Raw genomic sequence first — 26,515 nt, forward strand, 5'->3', positions numbered from 1 at the left:
TTATTACACACTGCAACGATGTTACGAAGCCCAAAATTAAGGATTGATGATATACCCATTCCCTATTTGATTTGCCAAAAATTTATAATATAATAATCCCACTTTTCGTTCTCGCAAAGAAAATGTTGTTGTTCCTAAGATTTTACTTGTCAAATGGTCCAACGGCTAGCTTAATTAAAAAGATATTAAAGTTTTATTGGCAATTTTTATTGGCTAATTAATTATTTTAGAGCGCCAGGGTTGCTTTATCAAATAGTTTTAGCCGCAATCCTATTTAATTTATTTCTTCTTTTTTTTTTTTTTAACTTTAAAAAATTCATATTTTAGTTTAATATTTTAAACATATTCTTAAATATAAGAGGTTGAGGCTTACTTTTTAAAATAATGAATAATGTTTATTTTTTCTTCTTGAATTCTCCTCTGAATTTTCGCCTTATTATCATTCATTATGTGCTTATGAAATGAGTGACATCATTATGTGTGGTCAAGAAATTTACTTAATAGTCCGCACGATCTTAGTTTAATGGTTCAGTAGATAGTATTTGAGAAAAAAGATCAAAGTTTGAATTTCGAAAGCCACAGTGTAGGAGTAATTATACCCAAAGTGAGTAGATCCCTTGTGCGCACCGACAATTAGAAATTTGATAACATTCTTCGTTAAATTTTTACTTTTCAACTATGGCACATCGTCTCTATTTCTCTTACATAACACTGTTAAAATCATATTTTTTATTTTACAAATGAAATATTGATACTAAATAAGATTATAATTAAAAAAGAAACATTAAAAAGTATTCAAATACCCATGTCCCCATGTACTAAGAAAAATTTTAATAGAGTTTAATAGTTTTGTTATTTCAGGAACAACGTTTTTAAGGGGTTAGAGGTGTATATTGTAACTGTTAAAACCATTAGCATGAAACAATTGAAGAACTAAAATTGCATTGTTTCTTTTATTATTATTATTATTATTATTATTATTATTATTATTATTAATGTTGGTGACAGAGATGGGGAGAATACAAGAGGATACGTAGATGAAGCCAAGGCAAACTTATTACCCTCAAATAAAACCATAAAAAGCAAACAAGTAAAGAAAAGAATTCTCATCATACTTCCCTATAAAATCCCTCTGCCACTTCTTTCTTGTCTCCCGGCCGCCGCACTCTGCCCACCACCATTCTCCACCAAAGAATAACAATCACTTTCTTCTTCTTCATTGCCATGAATACTTCTCTTAGAAGAATCACTTTTCTACAATTTCTTCTTCTTGGGCTCTCCATTTTCCTTTCTGGTATAACTAAATCCTGCCGGTTTCTTGTTAATTCGTGTTTTTTAATTTGTTGCATTGGTTGCATGTGACCCATTCTATTCTTGGATTGTTGAACAGGTTTTGGTTTTCTTAGAGAAGTGGAATGCCTTGGGATCAATTATGGTCAGATCGGAAACAATTTGCCGCCGCCGGAGAAAGCTCTGCAACTCCTGGAAGCTCTGAGGATCACGAAGGCAAGAATCTACGACACCAACCCGGAAATCTTGACGGCATTCGCGAACTCCAACGTTGAACTCTTCGTGACGGTCGAGAACGAAATGCTGGCCAGTTTGGCCGGCGACCCGCAACAGGCCAACCAGTGGGTGAGCGCCAATATTAAGCCGTACTTCCCCGGCGCGAAGATCGGCGGGATCTCCGTCGGGAACGAGATTATCACCGACGACGACACGTCATTGATGGGCTACCTCGTACCCGCCATGGTCAACATCCATGCAGCTCTGGTAAAACAAGGATTTGACCGTTACATTCAGGTATCGTCCCCTCATTCCCTGGCGGTTCTGGGGAATTCGTTCCCGCCGTCGAGTGGGTATTTCAAGCCGGAGATCTCCGGGGTGATGAAGCAATTCCTCCAGTTCTTGGCCGCCACGGGATCGCCGTTTTGGATAAACGCTTACCCGTATTTCGCTTACAAAGACTCGCCGGCGAAAATCTCTCTGGACTACGTTCTATTCAACCCCAACGCCGGGATGGTGGACCCCTACACGAGGCTACGCTACGACAACATGCTATACGCGCAGGTGGACGCCGTGGTTTTCGCCATTTCGCGGATGGGGTTCACCGGCGTGGAGGTGAGGGTGTCGGAGACAGGGTGGCCGTCGAAAGGAGACGCCGACGAGGTGGGCGCCACGCTCCAGAATGCGGCGATTTATAACAGGAATTTGATGAGGAGGCAGCTTCTTAATGAAGGGACGCCGTTGCGGCCCAACATGAGATTGGAGGTTTATCTTTTCGCGTTGTTTAATGAAGACATGAAGCCTGGGCCAACCTCGGAGAGGAACTATGGTTTGTTTCAACCTGATGGGACCATGGCTTATAATGTCGGACTGTTGTCCTCCACCTCTTCTAACTCTGCTTCTTCATCACCCTCATCTGCTTCCGTTTCCCTGGCTTCCTCTGCTACAAAGGTAACCATTTTAGCTATTGAATTTTTTTCTTTTCCTCTTAATTCTATTTAATTTTTAAAAATAAAAAATAAAAAATTGATGGGCGTTGGCCGTGTCGGCCGAGTTCAACCCCTACCTACTTGATTCGAGACGTGGTCTTGTGGCTGCCTTAACATGGAAGGATGTGGTTAAACATTCTTGACTTATAGGAGTTAAGATAACGAGTTTGAATTGATAGCGAGACATTAGTCGAGTCTAGTCCTGGATGGAATGGGCAACCGGCATGCTACTGGGCTGGGAGGGGATTATTGGGCGTCAATTAGGTTGGCCAAATGATGGCAAGATAGTAGCTGAGTTCAGTCCCGGATGGATGGGATGTGTATACTGAGGGGAGATTGTTGGGTGTCGTACTAAAGTGTGGAATTTTTTCACTTTTTAAAATTAAGTGAAAAATGAATTGTAATTTCCTTATGCTAAACAATTGGTTGGATGGGGTGGAGCAAATTCATATGATTATATCAAAGTGAGTTATTTTTTTTTAGAATAAAGTGTTATATACAGGGCGTCTTTTGAATTTTTGAGGTCACTTTCTGGTAAATAAATGAGGCTCTAATTTAACTATTTGCACTACTGGAAATTATGAAATTTCTGACCGTTTTGACCGCCTGAAAGTGATTTTAAATCAAGTTGAAAGTAAAAAGTGGTCGGAAATAGCAATAAAGATTTTTCTGGATACCAAAAGTGGTCGGAACAAGACTTTCGACTTGATTTAAGATGACTTTCAAGTGGTCGAAAATTTCATAATTTCCAGCAGTGTTGAGGCGTAAAAATTGAAGATTTGATTAAGAAGAAAATTGAATTATGTCAAAAAATTTGAATCATTTTGCCATAATCATGCTCAATTAATTAGGAGGGAGAAATGAAAATTGAATTGCAATTTTGATAATCAAAGAAATTTGGGGGAAAGTTGTAAAATGAATGGAAGAAGGAAGAATCATGCCCTCTTTAATGGTGGTGTGTGATTTGGAGAAAAAAACAGTTGATTTTAGACAAATAGAAAGAGGCGTGAAGGGATGTCGGTGTAATTACATATTTTTTTTTTTATAATTTCTTAAACAGATAGGTCAAAAATAGATATTGAGCCCCTATGCAGTTGGGCATTATGCACGGGTCAAAAACCGGCTTATATAGAATGACCTTTTATAGAAATTAAAGTCTTATTGCTTATAACTTATTTATTTATTTATTTTTGATATATACATAATGTATTATTAATACTTAATTATTTTTTCCCTCTTGTCCCACGTTTGGTCATCTTGGCAACAATTATTGGCAAACAGGTAGAGCATATGGAATATCAAAGTCTGGTGTTGTGGATGCTTGTACATTTGTTGGCATGGCAAGCTATGATTAGAAGACAACACTAAAGCAATGGTGGTGGGGGGCTTGGATGTAATTTGGCACCTGCCACATTTGGAGCAAGAAAATGTTGAGGTGTTGCCGTGGCCATTTGGCATCGCAACAGTGAAGAGTTTCATGAAGGATCGATCGATCACGACCCAAATATGGCCTACACCATATTCAAGAACAACATATCCCAAAAGTTTGAAGGGTCAAGATTACGACAGATAGAATGAAGAATGAAGTTCAGGATTAAAAATGAAAGTCTAAACATGTCACATTACTGATAGATGGTGTGGATAATATTACGATGATGATAGAGTAAATATGTTTCATTATACGTTTTAGGAATCTTTACTTTTATTTCTCTTTTGCTTATGGAATTAGGAAATTGAATGTACATGTACACTTCTCTTTTCTATGATGATTATTATTTAATCAATGAAGAGGGAATTCATTGAGAGAACAAAAATGGGTTTCAATTAAAGATCTTTACTTTTGAATGTGGATTCTGCAACAACTGTTTTTTTTTTTTTTTTTTTTTTTTTCTTCCTATTTTGGTGCATATAAAAATAAAAATAAAATGACCCTAAATAGTAGTGATTAGACGACAATTGAATTAGGAGTTAATTTCACTTTTAATTTGGTCCTATGATTATTGTGGTCTTGTTACTTTTAATCCACGACTTTCAAAAGTATCAATTTAGTACTTTAACTATTTATATTTTATCAATTTTAGTCACTTTGATCTAATTGTCGTCTAAAACTCACTAAAAAATATTAATAGGTAAAATAATACGAATATTTTAATCTTTTTTACTCCTCTTTTCTTTCGTCTCCACCGAGTGCTTCTCCATTGCTTCTTTTTTCTCCATTAGTTTTATCACACGATACCAACAAAAAAATAATAAAACTTCCTTTGTATTCCCATGTTCGATAATTTGTTCTTATGAGCATTTTTGTTATATTTATGTGCTTACAAGTTTTAATAACAACATTTGGAGTTTATTAATGAATTATCTTTTATAATTTACCATACGCTCAAAATTAATTCATGATCAATTCTTACTAACAGTTTCTCAATTGAATCAATCACATAAAATCTGTCTAATGTGATTTATTTCTTTTATATTAATTATTGACTATTACACTGAAATGATATTTATCTAATTCACATTAGTGATTGCAAAAAAAATATTATTAATTCATGATAAGATGGATTAGGAAATTCGTAACTTTCCTAGCTCCTAGCTTTATTGGCTGGCCATAACCGTCAGCTAGCACTGTAACTGCATAGTCACCTGCGGCTATCTTTACGAAAAGGCACTTTGGCCATTCTATATATGTTGACAAAGAAAACAAAGTTTTTGTCCAAAATCAGCTAACATGGTGCACATGAACCCCGCATTGATATTCAACCACTCCAAATAAAAAATATAAAATAAATCTTTCAACTATTAGCAACACATAAATTAAATCACTAAATTTTTTAGCGTCAGACGCTTTTAATTTTTCTATAGCTATGTACTGGGATGGAATCCCTCCAAACTCTATTTTGATTCATATATAAATGCAACCACATTGGTTTTTCAAAAAAAATCACTAAATTTTAAAAAATTTTAATTAAATTCTTGAATTCAATATAATCATGCAATTAAGTCTATTTTACTACTGCCAAACATCTTGTGCTCAAATGGTATGTAGTGACCTCTTTTATGTGAAAGGTCATGAGATCGAGCTCTGCTGTGTGCTTCATTAGGTTGAGACATTACAAATTTAATGATATGGCAATTTTTTTCTTACATTCCATTTTTTAATAATAATAGTAATAATTGATGGATTATATGAACCCGGGGGTCCGGATTATACAACCCGTATATATGTTTGAATATAAAAAATAAATAACAAAACGATAAATATTATATTAATTGAGCATAAAACGATATTACAGAGGTTCGGGACGTGTAATAACAAGACAAATGTTGTAGGAAAAATATGAGATGCCTAATTAGGACACTGGGGGGTGTTTATATACTCCCCGGCTGCTACGGGCCCTGGGCCCGCGGGAGGAGCCGCGGTCCGCGCCGCAGGACTCGCTCCACGCGAGGACCCGGCCCTTGGCCGAGCACGGAGCTCGGCCAATGGGCCGAGCATGGGTTCGTTTGAGCCCATGGGGCTCAGCCGAGCTCGGGGAGGTCGGCCCATGCCGACCCCCCACTGGGCCGACCCCGGGGTGGTTCGTCCTGCTCCGCGGGTGGGCGCGGGGTCCGACCCGGTTCGTATTCTGTTGCTCCGCTCCGGCTCCGTGATTATTCCATCATCAGTCCCCCACTCTCGGGGCTGCGAGGAGCTGTTAGCACGAGAGAGTAAAAATGAGTTTAATAATTACGGGGCCCTGAATCATGTTCCAAAAATTCACCCTTTCCTCTCGTAGAATTCTTGGCGCGATAAGACTCCTAACCGGACTGGAATTCAAGCCTGTATAAATTCTTATCAGTTAAGAGTCCTCATCCTACTACAACCCTTCCACTTCCCCTTTAAGTACCCCATCCATCTCCACAAACCTCCTCACATTCCCAACACCACACCTTTCCCTCTCCCCAAAATTTCCCCCATTTTTCCCAAAAGATGTCTTCTCTTTCTCCCCTCCCCCCCCTTTTTTCCCCTCCCTCCCCTATATAAAGTAGCCTTCCCTTCATTCCTCACACACACAAAGCTCCACAAAACTGAAAAACTCTCTCCCTCTCCTCTCCCCAAATTTTCCGGCCATCCTCCCGCTGCCGACCACCGACCGCCGTCTGCCGCCGATCTGCCGACTAGCACCCCGGCCGACCCCAGCCCCCTGCTGAGGTTGACCCCACCCACGCCGACCCCAGCCCCCCGAGGCCGACCCGTGCTCCTCGTGTCCTCCCTTCGTGCTTCCTTCGTCATCCCCTCCTTGCTTGAGTCGGGTGAGTTTCGTGCAAACCCCCTTTTAGAGTTCCGTAGCTCTCTTTTTATGAGCATAGTGCCTCTTGCTGAGGACACGCACCCGGTAGACCTACTTTTGATTATCAATTATTGGTCCATCTTAGACTCCATTGACTACGCGGACCTCCCGCCTAGCGATGACGAGTCTATTGATTTAGACCGGTTTCCTTCTCCCGAGGTTGACCATTATTATATCGAGTACCCGTACATAGATCCGTTAGCCACACATCCCCCCTTCATGTTGGTTCCCACGCCACTCCCGGACCCCTTCCCCTTGAGCCAGTATACCGTACTTGACTCCGCCATCCCTCGGGGGTTTGGATCCTCCTTGAGGGGTCACGATATCGCCGTGGCGAAGGCCTTGGTTGGCCCGTCAGCCGAGGTCCACATCCCGCCTCCCGGGACAACTATACTAGAGCCTCCTGGACCCAATTTCTTTGGGGTCCATGTTACATCTCTTCTCATGGGTTTAGCTTTCCCCCTTCACCCCTTCACCATCGAGCTCCTGAACTTCCATCGTATATCTGTGGGTCAACTAGTCCCCAACTCCCATCGGGCGGTGGCAGCCTTTATTGTTCGGTGTGTCGAGGTGGGTATCTGCCCTAACCTGGACCTTTTCCACTCTTTTTTTACCGCGACCAATTCCTCATCTAAGGAGAGCAAGGGGTACATGGCGTTCACGGCTCGACCGGGGACGAGGATTATGGGACACGTACGGGATTTCAACAAGGGTTGGAAGCCCCGGTTCGTGTTTGTCTCTACAGGCGAGAAACTCCCTTTTGAGGTGCCTTGGGGTGGGTACTTTCGTAAGTGCCTTTGCCCGCGGTCCACCCCGGAGCTTGAGGTCCTGGCCGAGGCGTTTTTGGGCGACACGGCTGACATGTTAGACTCCCAGGATCTTTTCGACCACGCGTCCTTGGTCAGGGCGGGTTTTACCCGCGACCTCCCTCCTCCGCCTCCTCGTGGCACTCCTGCCCCTCATCCAGACTCTGCGGGGGAGACCGAGGAGGAGTCTGCTAGCGATGATCCAGAGGACGATGTTATTGAGTTGTGAGCCGGACATTCGACGCCTCCTCCTACCAGCTCTGGTTTGTCACCTCGTCGACGTGCCTGCATGCCTGTTTGTTTATGCATTTTCGCTTGAAGTGCTCACTGATTTGTCTTGGTGTATAGGTATGGCTCCACGTCGCGCCGCCCTCGTGACCCTTATGGAGAGTTTGCGGAACCGTGGTGGCGAGGACCCGAAGCGTCGCAAGATTGGCGAGACTAGCCATGCCACCTCGGGCGTCCGGGTTCCCTCAGGTCCCCGGGTATCACGCCGCCGTGAGGCGAGGTCCGTGTAACACCCCAGATTTTCAAGACATTTAAAACTTATAATAAAGGTAGAATCTTATTAAATCCCAAGATATAAATACAAGCGTTCGGGGTGCTATGCCACACCTGGGCTAGAGAACCCAAGTGCACAGGCTAACTAACTAATATCCTCAAAGCGTAAATACGTAAACGTGGCACGCAGGCCAAAAGGGAAACTATCTACTTCTAAGCTCTAGCGCACTCCAGTGACTTAATCTCCTGTGCCTGAAAGCCAAATATATCTGTTCAGCGAGAGATGCTGGTAACCCACTCCAACGCGTTGAAATACAATACATATAGAGATATATATAGATATACGAAAACCATTTTGAGCATGAAGATATATCCTACGAACACTAGCTTTAAAACCGGGAATGACTCGACAGATAAGGCTAGACACAAGCACAGTTATAACGAGCATATGCAGTTCACAACAGATAAGGCAGATAAGGCAAAGCATAAACAATGATCATAACCCAACATGAACAATCCCCAATATAAATCCCACAGTCACATCCCCCAAGACACTCGTAATCACAACTCGTCCATGTCACAACACATAACACACTTTGTTGGCGCCACAGGACCAATCGCATGCCCATACATGAGGGTCAGCGCATATAGCTCTGACACGGCCCCGCAGCACCCTGCCCCGTATCGCAACACGGAGGGGTCGATCGCAACCGACCGATGAACCGCAGCTCATCATAGTGTTTGATCGCAACCAAACAGTGGACCGCAGCCCAAGAGAATGTCATCTGACCGCAGCCAGGAAAAAGGACGAACCGCAGCTCGTATAGAAACGTTTGATTGCAACCAAACGGTGGACCGCAGCCCAAGAGTATCAATCTGACCGCAGCCAGCTTCTGAACCGCAGCTCAGGATAACCAATCCGATCGCAACCGAATTGGGTAGCACACACATAACACATAGCAAGCACATGCAACCCACAGTACACATTAGGAAGGGGGAGAAAAACGTATAACAAAACCTATGCGTGATCCATCACTTACTAAGAATAGTCCTAAGGGGTTCATACTTCTTCCACCTAGGTCAACGGGATACCAATTCAACTAGCATGCAATATAATAGACTCATAAACCTACGAACGGTACCCGAAACATCAAACTAGACATAGGCACGATAAACGGAGTCCGTTGGGACACCACGGGGAACGGGGAACATCAAACGGGGAAGCCGGGGTCCCGAGTGGGACAATTTTCCAGCGGGTAGCCGGTGGGTGGGGGCCACCCGCCGGCTGCCCGCCGGATTCTACTGTTCCGGGCAGCGGGTCGCCGGCGGGCAGCTGCCCGCCCGCCGGCCACCCGCTGCCGGGCGGTGTTTTACGGCCATGGGTAGGTGGCGGGTCCCCTACCCCCCCACCTACCCCCCACTGACTCTTTTCATCACTTTTCGCCCCGGGAACCGTTGTGGAACCCGAAACCATGCTTAGACACTTTTCAACGCAATTAACGACAACACGTAGACAATTAACGAATCAAATACAAGAAACGAACGGCACATAACCTATCATGCTTTTCTAAATATAATCAACACCCAAACATGCGATTTCCCCACCCGATAATCCAAGAATAAGATTATACGATACAACCTAGGGTTCCAATCACTTTTATATCAACAAGAATATGGTTCGTCTTCTAATTGCAAGATTCGGTAAGAATAACACATAAACATTAAGAGCATCACACAATTATCAAGAACGACACATAATCATCAAGAACTCCATATAATCATCAAGAATTCCATAATCATCAAGAATCTCCCAATATCAAGATTATCAAGATCTCTCATGGGATCATCACATCAAACATCAATAATAATCATCATATCTCGCCAATACACAATAATATGGGGGAAACCCTAAGGGGGAATCATAGCTATGAAAATAGGTTTTGTTGAGACATGGGTTACCTCTTAGCCTTAATAAATTCCTTGGCTACGAAGGATCTTTCTTTAAGCTTCCTTGCTTTCTTGATTTCTCCTAAGGGGATTCTTGGAGCTCTTTTGGGGTGGTGGGGCGTTATTCTTGTGGGAGGAGTTCTAGGTGCTTCCTAAGTTCCCTATTTATAGATCTAGGGATCTTATTTAGGGTCTAACCCTATTGGGATTAGGGGTTGGGTTTATATAGGAGGGCCCATGGGCTACGGTGAGCCTTTTTCCCTAATTAATCATTATAATTTATTCTTTCTCTTGGGCTATTAATTAATTAATTAATTGGTTTTAGGACTCGTAACACCGGGTGTTACAGTCCGCCTCTGATGCGGACCACCTGTCGGATGGTCGTCTGGCCGACCCCATCAGGGTGCCTTAACTGATTGGTCCGTCCACCTCCCGCCTGCAGTCTCGATACTTAGCGGGGATATCCCCTGGATGCCCTTTTGCGCAGCCTCCTTCTGCCCCACGACGCGGCCATGCATGAGGACCATGCCATCCTCCGCCCTTTGCTAGAGGTATGTACCCTTTTTTGAAAACGCTATGTTTCCTTGCTTCTTGTTATCTTGTCTACTACTTATGCTTGCCTTTATATAAGCGGTTGTCCGTGCTGTGTCCATGGAGAAAGTTATAGGGAGTACTCGCGAGCAGCTGGAGACCGAGACGCGGGCTCGCCAGGACGTGAGTGACAAACTCGTGGCGCTGGAGGATCAGCATGGTGAGTTGATAGCCAGCCGGTTGCGGGAGCGCACAGCGCATCAGGTGGCCCTGAATGTGACACCCCAAAAATCCACATTCAATCCATGGATTAATTGAATAATTAATCCTATTTTATTTGAAGAATTAATTCCTAAAATCCTGATTTTTAATACTCAAGGACTAGTATTTGACTAGTCAACCTTAAAGTTGTGTTGTACCTTGAGCTTTGGGGGAGTTCCCTTGTTCCTTACACTTTCTAAAGGTTAGTAAGGGTATTCTTAACTTTTCACCAAGAGTTAGTATTGTAACCTAACCTAGAAGACTTCTTCATTTCATTCCTTACAATTCCTAGAAATTAGCTCTACCTTCTCTCTAGAAAAGAAGTGTAGCTTATTCTTCAAGCCAAGTTGAGACCCTTGTCAAGATTCCAAGATTTGCTTCCAAGATTCAACCTTTCACCTATTTGGGCATCTAGGAGGGTAAGATCTAAGTCCATCTTGTGTTTTTTTGTTCCATCTTAGTTGTCTTTTTCTTAAAGGTAGGATCTTTATGATCTTTTGGTTTGATCTTGAAGTGGGTTTGGAAAGTAAGCCTTGTGGGGAGCTTGTTGTGGTTTAAAGTGAAGTCTTTTGGTCTACAAGAGGTAACCCATGCTCTACAAAACCTATTTTGCTTACCTATATGTGATTTCTTGGATTCTACTTGTGTTTTGCTATGAAATGTGAGGGTTTATGCATTTGTCTTGTGATATTGCATATCTAGAGCTTGTGTTTAGGATTCCTTTGTGCCATTTCTTGGCATTTTCCATGGTTCAAGTCATTTTGTTGTATTGGGTGAGATTTGGCATGTTTTGGACTTGAATTTGTGTTTGGAGAAGAAAATCCCTGAAGGGATTTGTTGTGGAACAGGAGTGTTCCCGCGGGCGGAACGGCGGGCGGGCACCAACCGCCGGCCTACCCGCGGGTACATAGCCCTGTGGGAATATGTTCCCGCGGGCGGAACCGCGGGTGGGGCACTACCCGTGGGTACATGGTGGTGATTGTTCGGGATTTGTTCCCCGTGATCCGTTTGACTCGGTATTTGGCCTTTTGACTTCCCAATGTTCTTTTGTGGAACTATTTGAGTGTCTTCTTGATGTTTCGTATGTCTAGAACTATATGGTAGGTATCCATGTAGGACTTTGGTGTCTTGAATCGTGCTAAGTGTTCAACATTGTGTTTCGTTGGATCAAGAGGTGTCTTGTGTGTTCCTCGGAACTATCTTGAGTTTCTCCGTTGTTAAGCATCCTAGTTTATTGTCTTAATGCTAGCGTGTCTGTGGTTTGTAACTTCCATTTGGTTGATGATAACTTGTGTTATTCATCGTTGTTGTTGTTGGGTTGTGACCCGTTCCTTGGTTGAGTATGTTTCATACCTTCATTGTGATCCGTTGTTTGACTCTTGTTGAGTTGTGGTGCGTGTGTGGCTTTACCTGGATTGCACGATTAGTGGTATGGGACACTAGTCACCAAGGTATTGCAGCGGTCCTTGTGGTGGCCGTGACGTGATTATAGAGTTGTGGCCTTTGTATAAGGTTCACGTTTTTGGGGGATAACATGTGTTATCCGGGCATGTGTTTCCGTGTACGGTACCTTGTGCACTATGAATTGGTGGTCTCGTTGGTGGTCGTTGGTGGGGGACGACGGTCCCGGGGGATTAAGGTTGGACTTGGCTATACAGGGGTCCTGGAGGTAATGGTTGGAAGAAGATATAAGGTTGGGGGTAGCCATAAGGTTGGAACAGGGCATAAGGAAGGCATATCAACTCGTGATGGGTGATGTCGCGAGGGCTTGTGTAGCCGGTGTTGTGTGTTCTTCTCTCGTGACGTTTGTAGTCACGGAGGCATGTGTTGCTTTGGCATGTGTTGCCGTTGGGTGAGTCTTATTCCTTTGCGTTGTGGTTTGGGATGTGTTCCCGTGTTATCTTTGTGAGTGATGAGTTTTGTGTTGACTGTTGATCTTGGCTTTTTGACTTATATACTTATGTATTCCGTTTCGAAAATGGTTTTACAACTTATATCTATCTATGTATGATATTTCACATGTATTGGTGGGTTACCAACAATTATCGCTGACCGGGCGTCGTCCCAATGTTTATCTTTGTATCTTTCAGGTGATGTCTAGATGAGCGCGATGTCTAGTGGCCGGTAGCTTAGTACCTTTATCCTTATTTTGTGGCCTGTGCGCCAAATGTAGTTTTAGACTGATGTCTTTGGGATAGATGTATACACTTGCAGATTGATCGCCGTAGCGTTTACCGTGTTTGGTAGACGTGGCGTAACACCCCGTTTGGATTTGTTTTATCCAGTTCTCGTTTTATCTTCCGCTGTGCTAGTTGTGTTGTTTGATCTGCATGTGTTAAGGCTTTTTATATAGGTCGTGTTTGGGGGGGGGGGGGTGTTACAGTTGGTATCAAAGCCTTGGTTTTGAGCCTACGAAGAGTTAAGTCTAGACTTTCTAAGTGGTTAAGTGTGTTTTGAGACCTCTATGCGACCTTAAGAAGCTAAGTGTTAGGCTTAGGACTCTAGGTTGCGCGGTGAGCTGTGCGTTGCTTTCTGTCTTGGTTGTTTGCTCTCTTTTGGTAACCTCATTGTTGTTGTAGAAGTTGCGATACCTCCTCGTCCCCGCGCTCGCACCCCGGAGACCCCGATGAACGAGCAGCTCGCTCAGAATCTCCATCAGCTGACGCAAACGATGCAGACGCTCAATGAAGCCTTGCTGAACAACAATCAAGCTGTGCCGCCTCCTCCCCCTGCTGGGCACCGAGATGTAGGTCGTTTGGTGTCGGGACATCGGCCGTCAACCTTCGCCGGCGAAGAAGACCCGGTAGTCTTGGAAGAGTGGTTACGGGTGTTTGATAAGATCTTCACCGTTGTGGGTTGCCCCGAGGAGAGAAGAGTAGAACTGGCAACGTGCTACTTTTGCCAAGAAGCTGATCTGTGGTGGGTCCACGAAGGTCCGACCTTCCTTGAAGAGCTTGGGTTTGATTGGACCGCGCTCAAGGACAGAATGCGTGAGAGGTTCTACCTAGCGCATGTGCGAGCCGCCATGTTTGATGAGTTCCTTCATCTGCAGCAAGGATCCTTATCTGTGGTCGAGTACCACAAGAAGTTCTTGGAGTTGGCGCACTTCGCGAGGATGCTTGTGCCTACAGAGCTTGCTAAGGTTGAGCATTTCGTTGCCGGTCTGAATTATGAGGCACGAAAAGCGTTGACGGTGAGTAGGCCAAGTTCCCTTAAGGATGCGTACCTGAGTGCCGCGGATCTGTATCGTGTTCAGCAGCTTCAGAAAGGATCGTATGAGCTAGCTAGGAAGAGGGTTGAGAGCGGAGGTTCTTCCACCTTCCAGAAGCCCCGACCGAGTTTTCCAGCCAAGGCTGTGTCATCTTCTTCTCAAGGACCTATCAGGGTGGAGCATCGGGATCAAGCTAAGTCGGTTGTTTGTCGAATATGTGGGAAGGTGCACGCGGGCCAAGTTTGTCATGGCCAGGCGTTTAGGTGTTTCCGATGCGGGGATCGTGGTCACAAAGTCGCGGAGTGTCCCCAGTTTGCCGGTCAGAGAGCGTTGCCGCCACCCCCGAGAGCCGGAGGAGCATCGGGAGGGAGTTCAGGTCGTGGAGCGGTCGGAGCTAGGCCACCTGGAAGAGTTTTCGTGATGGCGCGTTCACAGGCTAAGTCGGAGGGCTTGATGGAGGATGAAGTGGCAGGTAACCCCTTTCCTCTAGCCTATCTTTGTTTTTCCGAAATCATCGTGTTCGTTGTGTCTTGAGTGTTACTTTGTGTTTCGTAGTTGTCCTTGTTTGGCAATCCTTGGCATGCTTTTCTTTGATAGCAACTCTCTTGGGGTTTAGTGTAGACTCTTCTTGCTAAGTGATTTCTTTAGTTTGGTATATAAGCTTCGTTGTGAAGTTAGCAATCCATCCTTGTCATGTTTTGCGATTTGGGCCAATTCTACAATCTTTATACTTGGTTGTTCTTACAACAATTCCTTGAGAACTCCCTAAATTTTCCAAGTATTCTTTGAATTTGGAAATAGAAAAATTCATACAAAAAAAAACCTTTCCTTGTGTAGCTTAAAAGCCAAGCCTAATGTTTAATTGTAACCTTTAAGTTTCGAACCCGAGCCTAATCTTTGTTAACCCAACCTCTTAACCACTTAAGCCAATTGTCTTTCTTAGAACTTAACCAATTTTAATCCTATTTAAACCACAAATTTCCACCTTACCCAAATCCCCAAATTAAATCATCTTTTCCCCAAATCTTTCTCCAAAAAATCCCTAAATTTCCCAAATCTTCTTCCCTCTTCTTCTTCCCTACCCGTGAACCACCAAGCACCTACCTCCCCGTCGCCGCACCACCAACCCGCCGTCGCACCACCTGCCGCACCACCGCCCTTCGCCGCCGATCGTCGCTGTCGTTCGCCGCCGGAGCTGTGTCGCCGAGAGAGAGAAGCTGAGCGAGAGAGAGAGAGAGAGAGAGAGAGAGAGAGCAGCGAGAGAGAGAGGAGAAAGAGGAGAAGCCTTGGGTCCTTTTTGTTGAGCTTTGGGTCATCTTCAATCATGCCTAGAAGATCAAGTTTGGCTAGGAAAGCGGAATGGGTGGATACCCATTACCTCGTCCTTGAAGGTAAAGCTTTTGATCCGGAATCTTTTCCTAGTTCCTTGTTGGATATGCTTAGGTATCAAGGTTTGTTGGATGGGTTTCTCGCCATAAAGGCCGAGACTTACCCGAGTCTGGTTAAGGAATTTTATCGTCACATGGTTGTGACAAAGGAGGGTGATAAGTTTGAGATCACCTCTAAGGTGAGAGGTGTGAAGGTTGTGTTATCTGAAAAGAGGTTGGCTTAGTTGTTTAGTTTGTCTGCTACCGGAGTGGCTCAGTACAGTGGTCATTCTTGGATTAGTACGGATACCATGGGGTACTGTGACAATTTGAGCTATCTGTTGGGTCGTACGAGTGGTTTCACTCAAGCCTCTAGGCCAGAGAATAAGTGGTTGTCTGCGGAGCAAAGGACCTTGATGATGTTGGTGTCGGATTGTTTGTTTCCTAATAATAGCAAAAGCAGTTTGTTGGGTAAGTTGGAGTGCACCTTTGCCTTTTGCCTCAAGAACATGGTTAAGTTCAACCTGCCTGCTTTGATGTTGCAACACATGGTGTTTTGCCCGGATCACAATCGGAAGAGCTTACCTTATGGGATGGTGTTGAGTTGGATCTTGGTTAGGAAGGGTGTTAGTGTGGACGGTTGTCTCCCGAAGGCCGTGGGAAAGATGGTATTGGATACCACCAATCTCCGGAGTTGTAATCTGTTTCAGTTGGATGATGGTGAGTACATCACGCTTGAGGAAGTTGCAAGGAAAGCACCTGATGAACGGGCGGAGTTAGCTGCTGAGCTTGGAATCCATGCAGGGAAATTGAGCCTCGCAGTCCAGAGTTTGGGCGGTGACGAAGAAGTTGAGGAGGAAGCAGACCAAGAGGATGAAGTGGGAGCACCGGAGGCCGCCGAAGCTGAAGAAAGTGATTAAAACAATGTGGAAAACCGGAGGAGGAAAGAAGCTCGCACGAAGAGGGAGCATGACGTCATGGCGCATGAGGAGCGTGTTGTCACCTTGCTCCGTCAACAGAACAGTATGATCGCCGAAGGCTTCGCGTTTATGAAGGCTCAGTTCGTCGCAGTGCATCAGAGGCTGATCAGTTTGAAGCCAGTTCTAGCCGCAGAGACGAAGACGAAGAGGAGTCTGAAGAGGCCGAGGAGTCGGAGAGTGAGGAGTTCTAGCTTGTGTCGCGGTAATCCTGTTCGCCTTTTTACTTGTTGTTTCCTTCTTAGCCGTTGTTAGCTTGGTGATAGGTTGTTGTTTGCTTTGTGTGCTTGCTTGTTTTTGCTTGTTGTCTTGTTGTTTAGCTAGCTTGTTAGTTGGTGTTTGGAGTTAGTAGTCTAGTTCTTGGTTGTTGTCTAGAAGTCGGTGGTTGTGTTGAGGCTAGAGTTCTTGATGCTCAATCTATCTGCTTGTTGAACTCTTGCCAATCCTTGCATTTGAAATGCCTTCTTTCTTGCTTTGGAATACTTCTTTGCTTTGGAATCCTTGTGAGTTCTTTTGGAATCTTTGACCAAAAGAGATATTCTTGAATTTCTTGTCACAATGTTGTTTCATTTCACCGTTTGCTTTTAATTCGTCGTAACCAAGCATCGGGGACGAAGCTTCTTTGAAGGGGGAGAGGATGTGACACCCCAAAAATCCACATTCAATCCATGGATTAATTGAATAATTAATCCTATTTTATTTGAAGAATTAATTCCTAAAATCCTGATTTTTAATACTCAAGGACTAGTATTTGACTAGTCAACCTTAAAGTTGTGTTGTACCTTGAGCTTTGAGAGGAGTTCCCTTGTTCCTTACACTTTCTAAAGGTTAGTAAGGGTATTCTTGACTTTTCACCAAGAGTGAATATTGTAACCTAACCTAGAAGACTTCTTCATTTCATTCCTTACAATTCCTAGAAATTAGGTCTATCTTCTCTCTAGAAAAGAAGTGTAGCTTATTCTTCAAGCCAAGTTGAGACCCTTGTCAAGATTCCAAGATTTGCTTCCAAGATTCAACCTTTCACCTATTTGGGCATCTAGGAGGGTAAGATCTAAGTCCATCTTGTGTTTTTTGTTCCATCTTAGTTGTCTTTTTCTTAAAGGTAGGATCTTTATGATCTTTTGGTTTGATCTTGAAGTAGGTTTGGAAAGTAAGCCTTGTGGGGAGCTTGTTGTGGTGTAAAGTGAAGTCTTTTGGTCTACAAGAGGTAGCCCATGCTCTACAAAACCTATTTTGCTTACCTATATGTGATTTCTTGGATTCTACTTGTGTTTTGCTATGAAATATAAGGGTTTATGCATTTGTCTTGTGATATTGCATATCTAGAGCTTGTGTTTAGGGTTCCTTTGTGCCATTGCTTGGCATTTTCCGTGGTTCAAGTCATTTTGTTGTATTGGGTGAGATTTGTCATGTTTTGGACTTGAATTTGTGTTTGGAGAAGAAAATCCCCGAAGGGATTTGTTGTGGAACAGGAGTGTTCCCGCGGGCGGAACGGCGGGCGGGGCACCACTCACCGGCCTACCCGCGGGTACATAGCCCTGTGGGAATATGTTCCCGCGGGCGGAACCACGGGTGGGGCACTACCCGTGGGTCCACCCGCAGGTACATGGTGGTGTTTGTTCGGGATTTGTTCCCCGTGATTCGTTTGACTCAGTATTTGGTCTTTTAACTTCCCGATGCTCTTTTGTGGAACTATTTGAGTGTCTTCTTGATGTTTCGTATGTCTAGAACTGTATGGTAGGTATCCATGTAGGACTTTGGTGTCTTGAATCGTGCTAAGTGTTCAACATTGTGTTTCGTTGGACCAAGAGGTTTCTTGTGTGTTCCTCGGAACTATCTTGAGTTTCTCCGTTATTAAGCATGCTAGTTTATTGTCTTAATGCTGTGTGTGTGGTTTGTACCTTCCGTTTGGTTGATGATAACTTGTGTTATTCATCGTTGTTGTTGTTGGATTGTGACCCGTTCCTTGGTTGAGTATGTTTCATACCTTCGTTGTGATCCGTTGTTTGACTCTTGTTGAGTTGTGGTGCGTGTGTGGCTTTACTTGCTGCACGATTAGTGGTATGGGACACTAGTCACCAAGGTATTGTTGCGGTCCTCGTGGTGACCGTGACGTGATTATGGAGTTGTGGCCTTTGTATAAGGTTCACGTTTTTGGGGGATAACATGTGTTATCCGGGCATGTGTTGCCATGTACAGTACCTTGTGTACTATGAATTGGTGGTCTCGTTGGTGGTCTTTGGTGGGGGACGACGGTCCCGGGGAAATAAGGTTGGACTTGGCTGTACAGGGGTCCTGGAGGTAATGGTTGGAAGAAGATATAAGGTTGGGGGTAGCCATAAGGTTGGAACAGGGCATAAGGAAGGCATATCAACTCGTGATGGGTGATGTCGCGAGGGCTTGTGTAACCGGTGTTGTGTGTTCTTCTCTCGTGACGTGTGTAGTCACGTAGGCATGTGTTGCTTTGGCATGTGTTGCCGTTGGGTGAGTCTTATTCCTTTGCGTTGTGGTTTGGGATGTGTTCCCGTGTTATCTTTGTGAGTGATGAGTCTTGTGTTGACTGTTGATATTATGGCCTCAATAGCATACGGTCCCTCCCTTTTCTTTGCAAATTTGCCTCCGTCTTGGGGTCGGCTCGCCTCCCTTCTTCGGAGGATGTAGTCGCCAACCTGGAAGTAACGGGGTCGGACTCGGTTGTCATGGTAAGTTTTTATTTGACGCTGGTAATTTTCTGCGCAGACCATGGCCTCCTCCCTTCTGTCGTCGATGAGGTGGAGGTCGGTGGCGTGGTGTTGCTCGTTGAGGTCAGGGTCGTATATTGCAACCCGATAGGACGGTATCACAGCTTCGGTGGGAGCCCGTGCTTCGAACTCGTATGCCAGCGCGAATGGTGTCTCCCCGGTGGCCTTTCTTGGGGTGGTGCGGTATGCCCATAGGACGGTGTCCAGCTCCTCTACCCATGTTCCTCCAGCTGCGTCCAGGTTCTTTTTGATGTCGTCGACTATAGTTCTGTTGGCGTTCTCCACCTGCCCATTTGCCTGTGGGTACGCCACCGCCACGCGGTTGTGTTTCATGTACCTGGTAGGGAATATCCCGACCGACATAGCTTTACCCCGACCGGTATGCCTTCGTCCTTTCCTTCTTGTTTTTGCAGGTAACAGGTCGGGCTTCTTGTGAAGAACCCGGTCGGGGTCCGACCGGGAATTGCCCGAGCGGTAGCCCTTTGGCGAGAGAGTTGACAAAGGACACGTGGCGGCTCCTTGCGACGACAGACAGGGCACCCGGGAGGATGACACGTGGTGGCTACGTGGAGAGCATGCCGAACGACCGGAATTGTGTCTCCGGCGCAGCGGCTATAAATACCCACAGTAGCTACAGTGTGGAGGACTTTTGAACGATCGATAGGTTGTTGTTAGAGAATCGCGACCGCAGTCAGTCGGTACTCAGAGCAACCAAGTAGATTGTACTTAGGGCCTTCACCGTGATCAATAAAGATATTTACTTGCTTTAATTGGTCTCGAGTTTGTTTAATTATTGCTTACGTAGTAATTAGCACTATCATTTTGGCGCCGTTCGTGGGGACCCGTGCAAGAAAGCAAACGTCTTGACGAGCACCCGATCCTTCATCAACAATGTATCCGTGGGCACAAAACCTCTTTGCTGACGACCAGGCGGATGCAGCAAGCTCATCCGACCACCAGGCAACACAACAACAAGGTCAGACGATGGACCTCAACCTCAATTTCTCACCACCACATCCATCCAACACATTCCCGGCCGCCCAACAGCCGGTGAACTACATTCGACCGGGGTACCCAACACCCGGTCAGCCGTATCCACAACAGCCGATGATGTATCCCGGCCAGTATCCATACCCGGTCCCACCTCCGCCGTACGGGTATTGGCCTGGCCAACCGATGTATTACACGCCCCCGGTTGGCTATCCACCATACACGCCTGCGTACACGGCTCCAGTCGCCGCCCCTCCAATTTACCCGGCCGCACAAGTAGAGCCGCAGCATCAGCCCGCTTCCCGGGCTCGACGCTCGGCTCGTTCGCGGTTGGGGTCGGGGGGTGCTGATGCGATGGAGGCACCACGGCAGGCCCAGCAAGCAGCCGAGGTTCCCACCCAAGTGGAGGACCCCGAAGAAGTTGCCCGAGCGGTAGCTTTTGATCATCTTCGACTGGAGATGCAGCAACGTTTGGGGCCCCAAGACCCGAACCGCCAGCCGGAAGACGTATAGATGCAGAAAGCCAGCCAGGAGGCTTCATCCGGGCATAGCGGGTCGAGATCTCATCGTCGACGACGCGTTCGGGACGCAGCCTAAGCTGCCCAAGCTGCCGAGCTCAACGAGACCCGAGGATTGCTTTACAACCTCCAGGCAGAATTTGCGCAATTCAGAAACGCGCACCCTGCAACACCCCCGGTCGACCAATCGACCTTACTCCGGACGCCTTTTACAGCAGCAGTGATGGCTCAGTCTTACCCGCTCGACTTAAAGGTCTCCGAAGAGAAAAGTTACGATAGCCATACGGACCCTGAGGTCCATGTCAATGACTTTTACGGCAATATGATGCTGAAGGGCGTATCAGACGCCGTAATGTGTAGGGTATTTTATTCCACGCTTACCGGTCGAGCGGCGGAATGGTTCCGAACGTTGCAACCGGGCTCGATCGACAATTTTGATGCCTTGGCGATCAAGTTCGTGAGGAAATTCATCACCTCCAAGGTGGTGAAGAAGTCCTATATGTACTTGGAGAAGGCCAAGCAGCTTGAAGGGGAGAGCTTGACCGACTTCCTCGTCAAATGGAAGGCGGCGGTCGGGGAGGTCGAGCCCATGGATGATGCGACCGCCACCCACATGCTACACATCTCCCTCTGGGCGGGTTATTTGTACCAGAATTTCATTTTACACCCCCCGGCCACATATGAGGAGGCCCTTCGAAGGGTCACAGATTATGCCAACGCCGGCGAGGCGAATGTCGTAAAGCGCTCGTAGGAGGTCGGGTCTTCGTCCCGTAAACCGGCCGGCCAGGCGGAACACCGATCGAGTGATGATCATCCCCGATCCCGCACCAGGCCTGGTGAGTTTACGGCCTTGAACCGATCCGCAGCGGAGGCCATGCAGTACGCTCAGTCCTGCAATCTCATTAAACTCCCCCATCCCGATCGAGACGGCTCCGACAAGAGTAAGCATTGCGCTTACCATCGATGTGCCGGGCATGACACTGAGGAGTGTATCCACTTGCGCCAACTGTTGGAGGATTTTCTCAATCTTGGGAAATTGGACAAGTGTGTGGGGAAGAGAGAGGCCACCAAGAGGAATACTAATCGGAGAGATTACCGGCGTTCCCATCACCGCTCCGATCGCTCTGATCGTGATGGACGCTCCGATCGGTCAGGTCAGGACCGAAGAGACGATCGAAGAGACGATCGTCGCGATGACTGACGGAACCCTGACCCTCCGTCTAGCAGCCGACCATCAGGAAAGCCGACCATCCACGTCATTTTCGGTGGATTGGAAGACTCTTCCCGACCGAGGAGTAATTGCCCGGTCGCCATAGTGGATTCCCGGGAGACCGGGAAGAGGCAAAAGATGGAGCCCATAACCTTCACCCTCGAAGATCAACCCAGGAGCGGTGACCATGGCATGGAGGCGCTCGTGGTCACGATTGATGTGAAAGGGACGGATGTCCAGAGGGTTATGGTGGACACTGGCAGCAGTGTAAACGTCCTTTATTTGGACGTGTTCGAGAAACTTGGACTTGACAGGAAGGAGCTGACTCCGGTCGGTGTACCACTGTCGGGTTTTACCGGGGCTCTTGTTTACCCCGAAGGAAAAATAACGCTCCCAGTTGAGATCGGCACATCCCCAAAGTCGATCAAGACGGAGCTAGAGTTTGTTGTGGTCAACCTCCATTGCGTCCACAACATTATCTTGGGCCGACCTGCCATTATGAAGATCGGTGGGATAATTTCTATGCCCTACCTGTGCATGAAATTCCCCACCCCCAATGGGGTCGGCGTAGTCCGTGGCGACGTCCAATCCGCCCGGAAGTGTTACACCCGAGCGGTCAACAGACGCGACTCCGGTCAGTCTTCCCGGGTGAACACCATAGCCAAAGAAGAGGCTAAAGACCGGAAGGAACAACCCGAGCCTTCCGAGGAAATCGAAGAAGTTCCCCTGTCCGAGGACCGACCGGACAGGAAGATTTTAAATTGGCCGGGCCCTCACCCCCGAGCTACGAACAGAAATCTTAGCCGTACTCCGGGAGTATGCCGATATCTTCGCGTGGGGGCCCGAAGACATGCCCGGGATCGATCGATCGGTAATTTGTCACAAGTTAGCGGTCGATCCCGTAGCAAAGCCGGTCGTACAAAAGACCCGGCACCTTTCTTCCGATCGCCGTGAGTTTGTCAGGGAAGAAGTCAAGAAGATGGCGGCGATCGAGCACATCCGACCGGTGATTTATCCCGAGTGGGTGGCCAACATTGTTCTTGTTCCGAAGCCCCCAGCTTGGAGGATGTGCATAGACTTCACCGACCTCAACAAGGCCTGTCCGCTCGACCCGTATCCTCTACCGAGTATCCATCAGATGGTCAACGAGACGGCCGGGGCCGAGTTGATGAGCTTCATGGATGCATTCAAGAGATATCATCAAATAATGATGCACCATGAAGATGAGAGCAAGACAGCCTTCGTAACTCCGGACGGGCTGTATTGCTACCGAGTGATGCCGTTCGGCCTTCGCAACGCGGGAGCGACCTATCAGAGGATGGTCAATATGCTCTTCGCTGATCTGCTAGGTCGAACGATGGAAGCTTACATCGATGACATGCTGGTCAAGAGTCGGGACCGATCCGACCACACTCGGGATCTCAGGGAGTGCTTCCAGATCATGAGGAAGTACCAGTTACGGCTGAACCCGACCAAGTGCACATTCGCGGTTCAGACCGGCAAATTCCTCGGTTACATGATGACCAAGAGGGGAATCGAGCCCAACCCGGCCAAAGTAAAAGCGATTCTGGACATGCAACCACCTTCTACCGTTCGGGAGGTCCAGCAATTGACCGGTCGGTTGGCAGCTTTCAGCCGGTTCCTCTCAAAGTTAGCCGAGCGCGCTTTACCTTTCTTCAAGGTATTGCGGAAAGTTAATGGATTCGTCTGGGACGAAGAATGCCGAGCGGCTTTTGATGAGCTGAAGGAGTATCTCATGTCACCAATCGTGCTCACAAAGTCCGAGCTCGGAGAAGAGCTAGACGTGTACCTCGCCGTCTCCGATTGTGCAGTAAGCGCAGTATTGTGCCGAACCGATCCGGAAGGGGTCCAGCGACCGGTGTACTATGTAAGCCACGCGCTACATGGTCCCGAGCTCCGGTACTCCCGGTTAGAGAAAGTCGTCTACGCCTTGTATATTGCCGCGAAGAAGTTGGCTCCCTACTTCCAGGGTCGAGCAATTCGCGTGTTGACCGATCAGCCGATCGGGCCAGTCCTCCGAACTGCTTCATCATCCGGTCGCCTAGTCAAGTGGGCGTTAATGCTGACCCAGTATGCGATCGAATACCGACCGAGACCAGCCATCAAAGGTCAAGCCCTTGCTGATTTCTTGGTTGAGTGCACCGCCTGGGATACCTGACCCCCGGAGGTTGCGGATCCCGAGGCTGAGTGGTAGTCGTTGGCTACTGATGGGTCGAGTAGCAAGAAAGGGGCAGGAGGAGGAGTGGTGGTCACGAGCCTGGAAGGATTCAAAGTTTATTTTGCTCTCATGTATCAGTTCCATCCAACTAATAATGAAGCGGAGTACGAAGCTTTCATCAATGGCTTACAGTGTGCTCGGGACCTGGGGGCTGAATACATTCGAGCTCAAACAGATTCCGCGCTCGTGGTCGGGCAGGTTCTCGGAGATTATGAAGTCAATGGAGAGCGTCTACAACTATACCGGGACCTAGCCCTGGAAAAGCTTGCTCAGTTCCGGGGATATACCGTCCGACACATACCCCGATTGGATAATGCCGACGTATACATCTTGTCTAAATTGGCTCAAGACGCCCCGGAACACGTGTCAAAGATAGCTCGGATTCTGGTGATCCCGAGACACAGCATCCATCGCCTACCGGTCAATCCAATCCAACCGGTAGAAGACCGTTGGATCACCGATCTGAAGGAATTCCTCGAGCACGGTCAGCTTCCGGACGACCCTCAACGTGCTCGGAAGGCCAAGCTTAGAGCCCCGAGGTTCCATGTCTTGGACGGTCGTCTTTACCGACGATCGTACGGAGGCCCTCTTATGCGTTGCTTAACCGCATTTGAGGCCGATTTGGTTATGAAGGAATTGCATTCGGGAATATGTTATTCACATCAAGGAGGCCGATCACTAGCCCGTCGTATCATGCTGATCGGGTACTATTGGCCGTCCCTCCAGCTAGACTGTGAAAAGTTAGCTCGGAAATGTGAGACGTGCCAACTGTTTGCCCGGATGCCTGGACGACCGGCAACCTTCTATCAGCCGGTCACGACTGCAATTCCCTTTGCTAGGTGGGGGGTTGACATCTTGGGCCCCTTCCCACAGCTCTCCGGTCGGAGAAAGTTTGTGATTGTCGTCATCGATTACTTCTCCAAGTGGATAGAGGCCGAGCCCTTAGCCACGATCACCTCTCAGCAGTGTGCTCGGTTCCTTTGGCGCAATGTGATTTCCCGCTTTGGCGTGCATGTGCATCTCATCAGCGACAATTGCCGCCAATTTGTAAATAGTATTTCCAAAACTTCTTGGCCACGATCGGGACGACTTACGTCCGGTCGTTGGTGGCTTACCCGCAGGGGAATGGGCAGGTAGAAAATGCTAACCGGACGATTTTGGAAGGTCTGAAAAAGAAGCTACACTCGGCCGGTCGTAGTTGGGCCGATGAGTTGCCATATGTATTGTGGACTTATCGGACGACCCCGAGAGAGGCTACTTTGGAGACCCCTTTCGCCCTGGTTTATGGAGCAGAAGCCCGACTCCCGATCGAGGCTTGGATCCCGACCGATCGAGAGAGAACTTATAACGCGGAGGAGAACGAACATGCGATGGTCGTGGATCTCGATGGGGTTGAAGAGAAGAGAGAGCTAGCCGCTCGGCGTATGGCCGAGTATCAGAAGCGAGTCAAGAGTTCAAAGGACGTCCGGGTCAACCCTCGCTATTTTCAGGTGGGAGACTACGTTCTACGACGAAGGGAGGCCAGTCAACCTTTGGAAGGAGGGAAACTAGCTCAAAATTGGGAAGGGCCGTACATCATCAGCGCTATCATACGGCCGGGGACATATCGACTGGAGACAACAACCGGTCGGGTAATCGAGGGGACTTGGAATTCCGAGCACCTCGTTATTGGACGAGTTGGGGGCTCGACCTGCGAGTTAGTCCCGGTCGTCATTTGTATTTAAATTTATTGTTGTAAATATTTGTTCAACTGCCTGTGAGCGAGAAGGTTTAATGTATATACGATCGGTGATTGCTCGACCGTTTGCATACGGCGGCCCGGTCGGTTATTTCCTTTACCTTCATTACGCGCAGATCAATCCCTCATCAAGTTACATCGACCGGGCGAGTTTATCGACCGGTCAAATGCGCTCCTCTTCGGCGGACATCTAGGTCACGCCACTGATCGGGAAAGCCAGGAGCTCTCAGCACAATTCCCCAATCCGTCCAACTTCTTTCCACTATCGCACTCACTCGTGCCTCGAGGGCACAATAGTGTGGGGGCTGGGATGAAGGAAGTGTCTCTAGGCCCGTCGCTCGGGAAAATCCCGACCGTGGAGGCTTACCTATTTTCAAATTTTTGACAAGGCCTAGAGATCGAGTGAACCCGATCGGGTTGGCCAGTTTGACGTCGAAATCTCGGATGCACGACCGGGCCACAAGGCCATAAGGTCGGGTGTCGAATGAGTCGAGTAGTGCAGGACCGGGCCAAAAGGCCACAAGGTCGAGCATTAAAGGTCGGCACACGCATGACTAAAAATAAAAGTGCGAAAAAAGAGAACGAGCACAACAAGTTGGGCAAAAGAACAAATTTTATTGATTTAAAAGAGAGCGCCCGGTACAAATTCGGG

At 47.1% G+C, this 26,515-nt stretch overlaps 2 protein-coding genes across 2 annotated transcripts; one reads left to right on the plus strand and one right to left on the minus strand.

Moving 5' to 3' along the window:
- The first annotated feature begins 1,102 nt into the window (after nucleotides 1–1,102).
- LOC109166446 (glucan endo-1,3-beta-glucosidase 14-like) lies at nucleotides 1,103–4,309 on the plus strand. Its single transcript, XM_019315403.1, has 3 exons — nucleotides 1,103–1,294; nucleotides 1,391–2,457; nucleotides 3,777–4,309. Exons 1-3 carry the CDS (start codon nucleotides 1,225–1,227, stop codon nucleotides 3,861–3,863), a joined length of 1,224 nt encoding a protein of 407 aa, XP_019170948.1. The 5' UTR covers nucleotides 1,103–1,224; the 3' UTR covers nucleotides 3,864–4,309.
- Nucleotides 4,310–10,478: 6,169 nt separating this feature from the next.
- Nucleotides 10,479–19,531, minus strand: LOC109166466. The gene is made up of 2 exons (XM_019315419.1): nucleotides 19,169–19,531; nucleotides 10,479–10,625 (listed from the first exon to the last, which is right to left on the minus strand). The coding sequence occupies exons 1-2, from the start codon at nucleotides 19,529–19,531 to the stop codon at nucleotides 10,479–10,481; spliced, it is 510 nt and encodes a 169-aa protein (XP_019170964.1).
- Nucleotides 19,532–26,515: the final 6,984 nt, after the last annotated feature.

This window comes from Ipomoea nil, unplaced genomic scaffold (genome assembly GCF_001879475.1).
Source record: "Ipomoea nil cultivar Tokyo-kokei standard unplaced genomic scaffold, Asagao_1.1 scaffold3100, whole genome shotgun sequence".
Classification (NCBI taxonomy): Eukaryota; Viridiplantae; Streptophyta; class Magnoliopsida; order Solanales; family Convolvulaceae; genus Ipomoea; species Ipomoea nil.

Excerpts from the sequence above, each read along its gene's own strand:
- LOC109166446 (XM_019315403.1), top strand. The coding sequence starts at position 1,225 with ATGAATACTTCTCTTAGAAGAATCACTTTTCTACAATTTCTTCTTCTT. Across the intron at positions 1,295-1,390 it reads GCTCTCCATTTTCCTTTCTG|GTTTTGGTTTTCTTAGAGAA; the intron begins GTATAACTAAAT and ends ATTGTTGAACAG. Across the intron at positions 2,458-3,776 it reads TGGCTTCCTCTGCTACAAAG|GTAGAGCATATGGAATATCA; the intron begins GTAACCATTTTA and ends ATTGGCAAACAG.
- LOC109166466 (XM_019315419.1), bottom strand. The coding sequence starts at position 19,531 with ATGTCGGTCGGGATATTCCCTACCAGGTACATGAAACACAACCGCGTG. Across the intron at positions 10,626-19,168 it reads ACAGAAGGGAGGAGGCCATG|CAAAGGGCGGAGGATGGCAT; the intron begins GTCTGCGCAGAA and ends ACATACCTCTAG.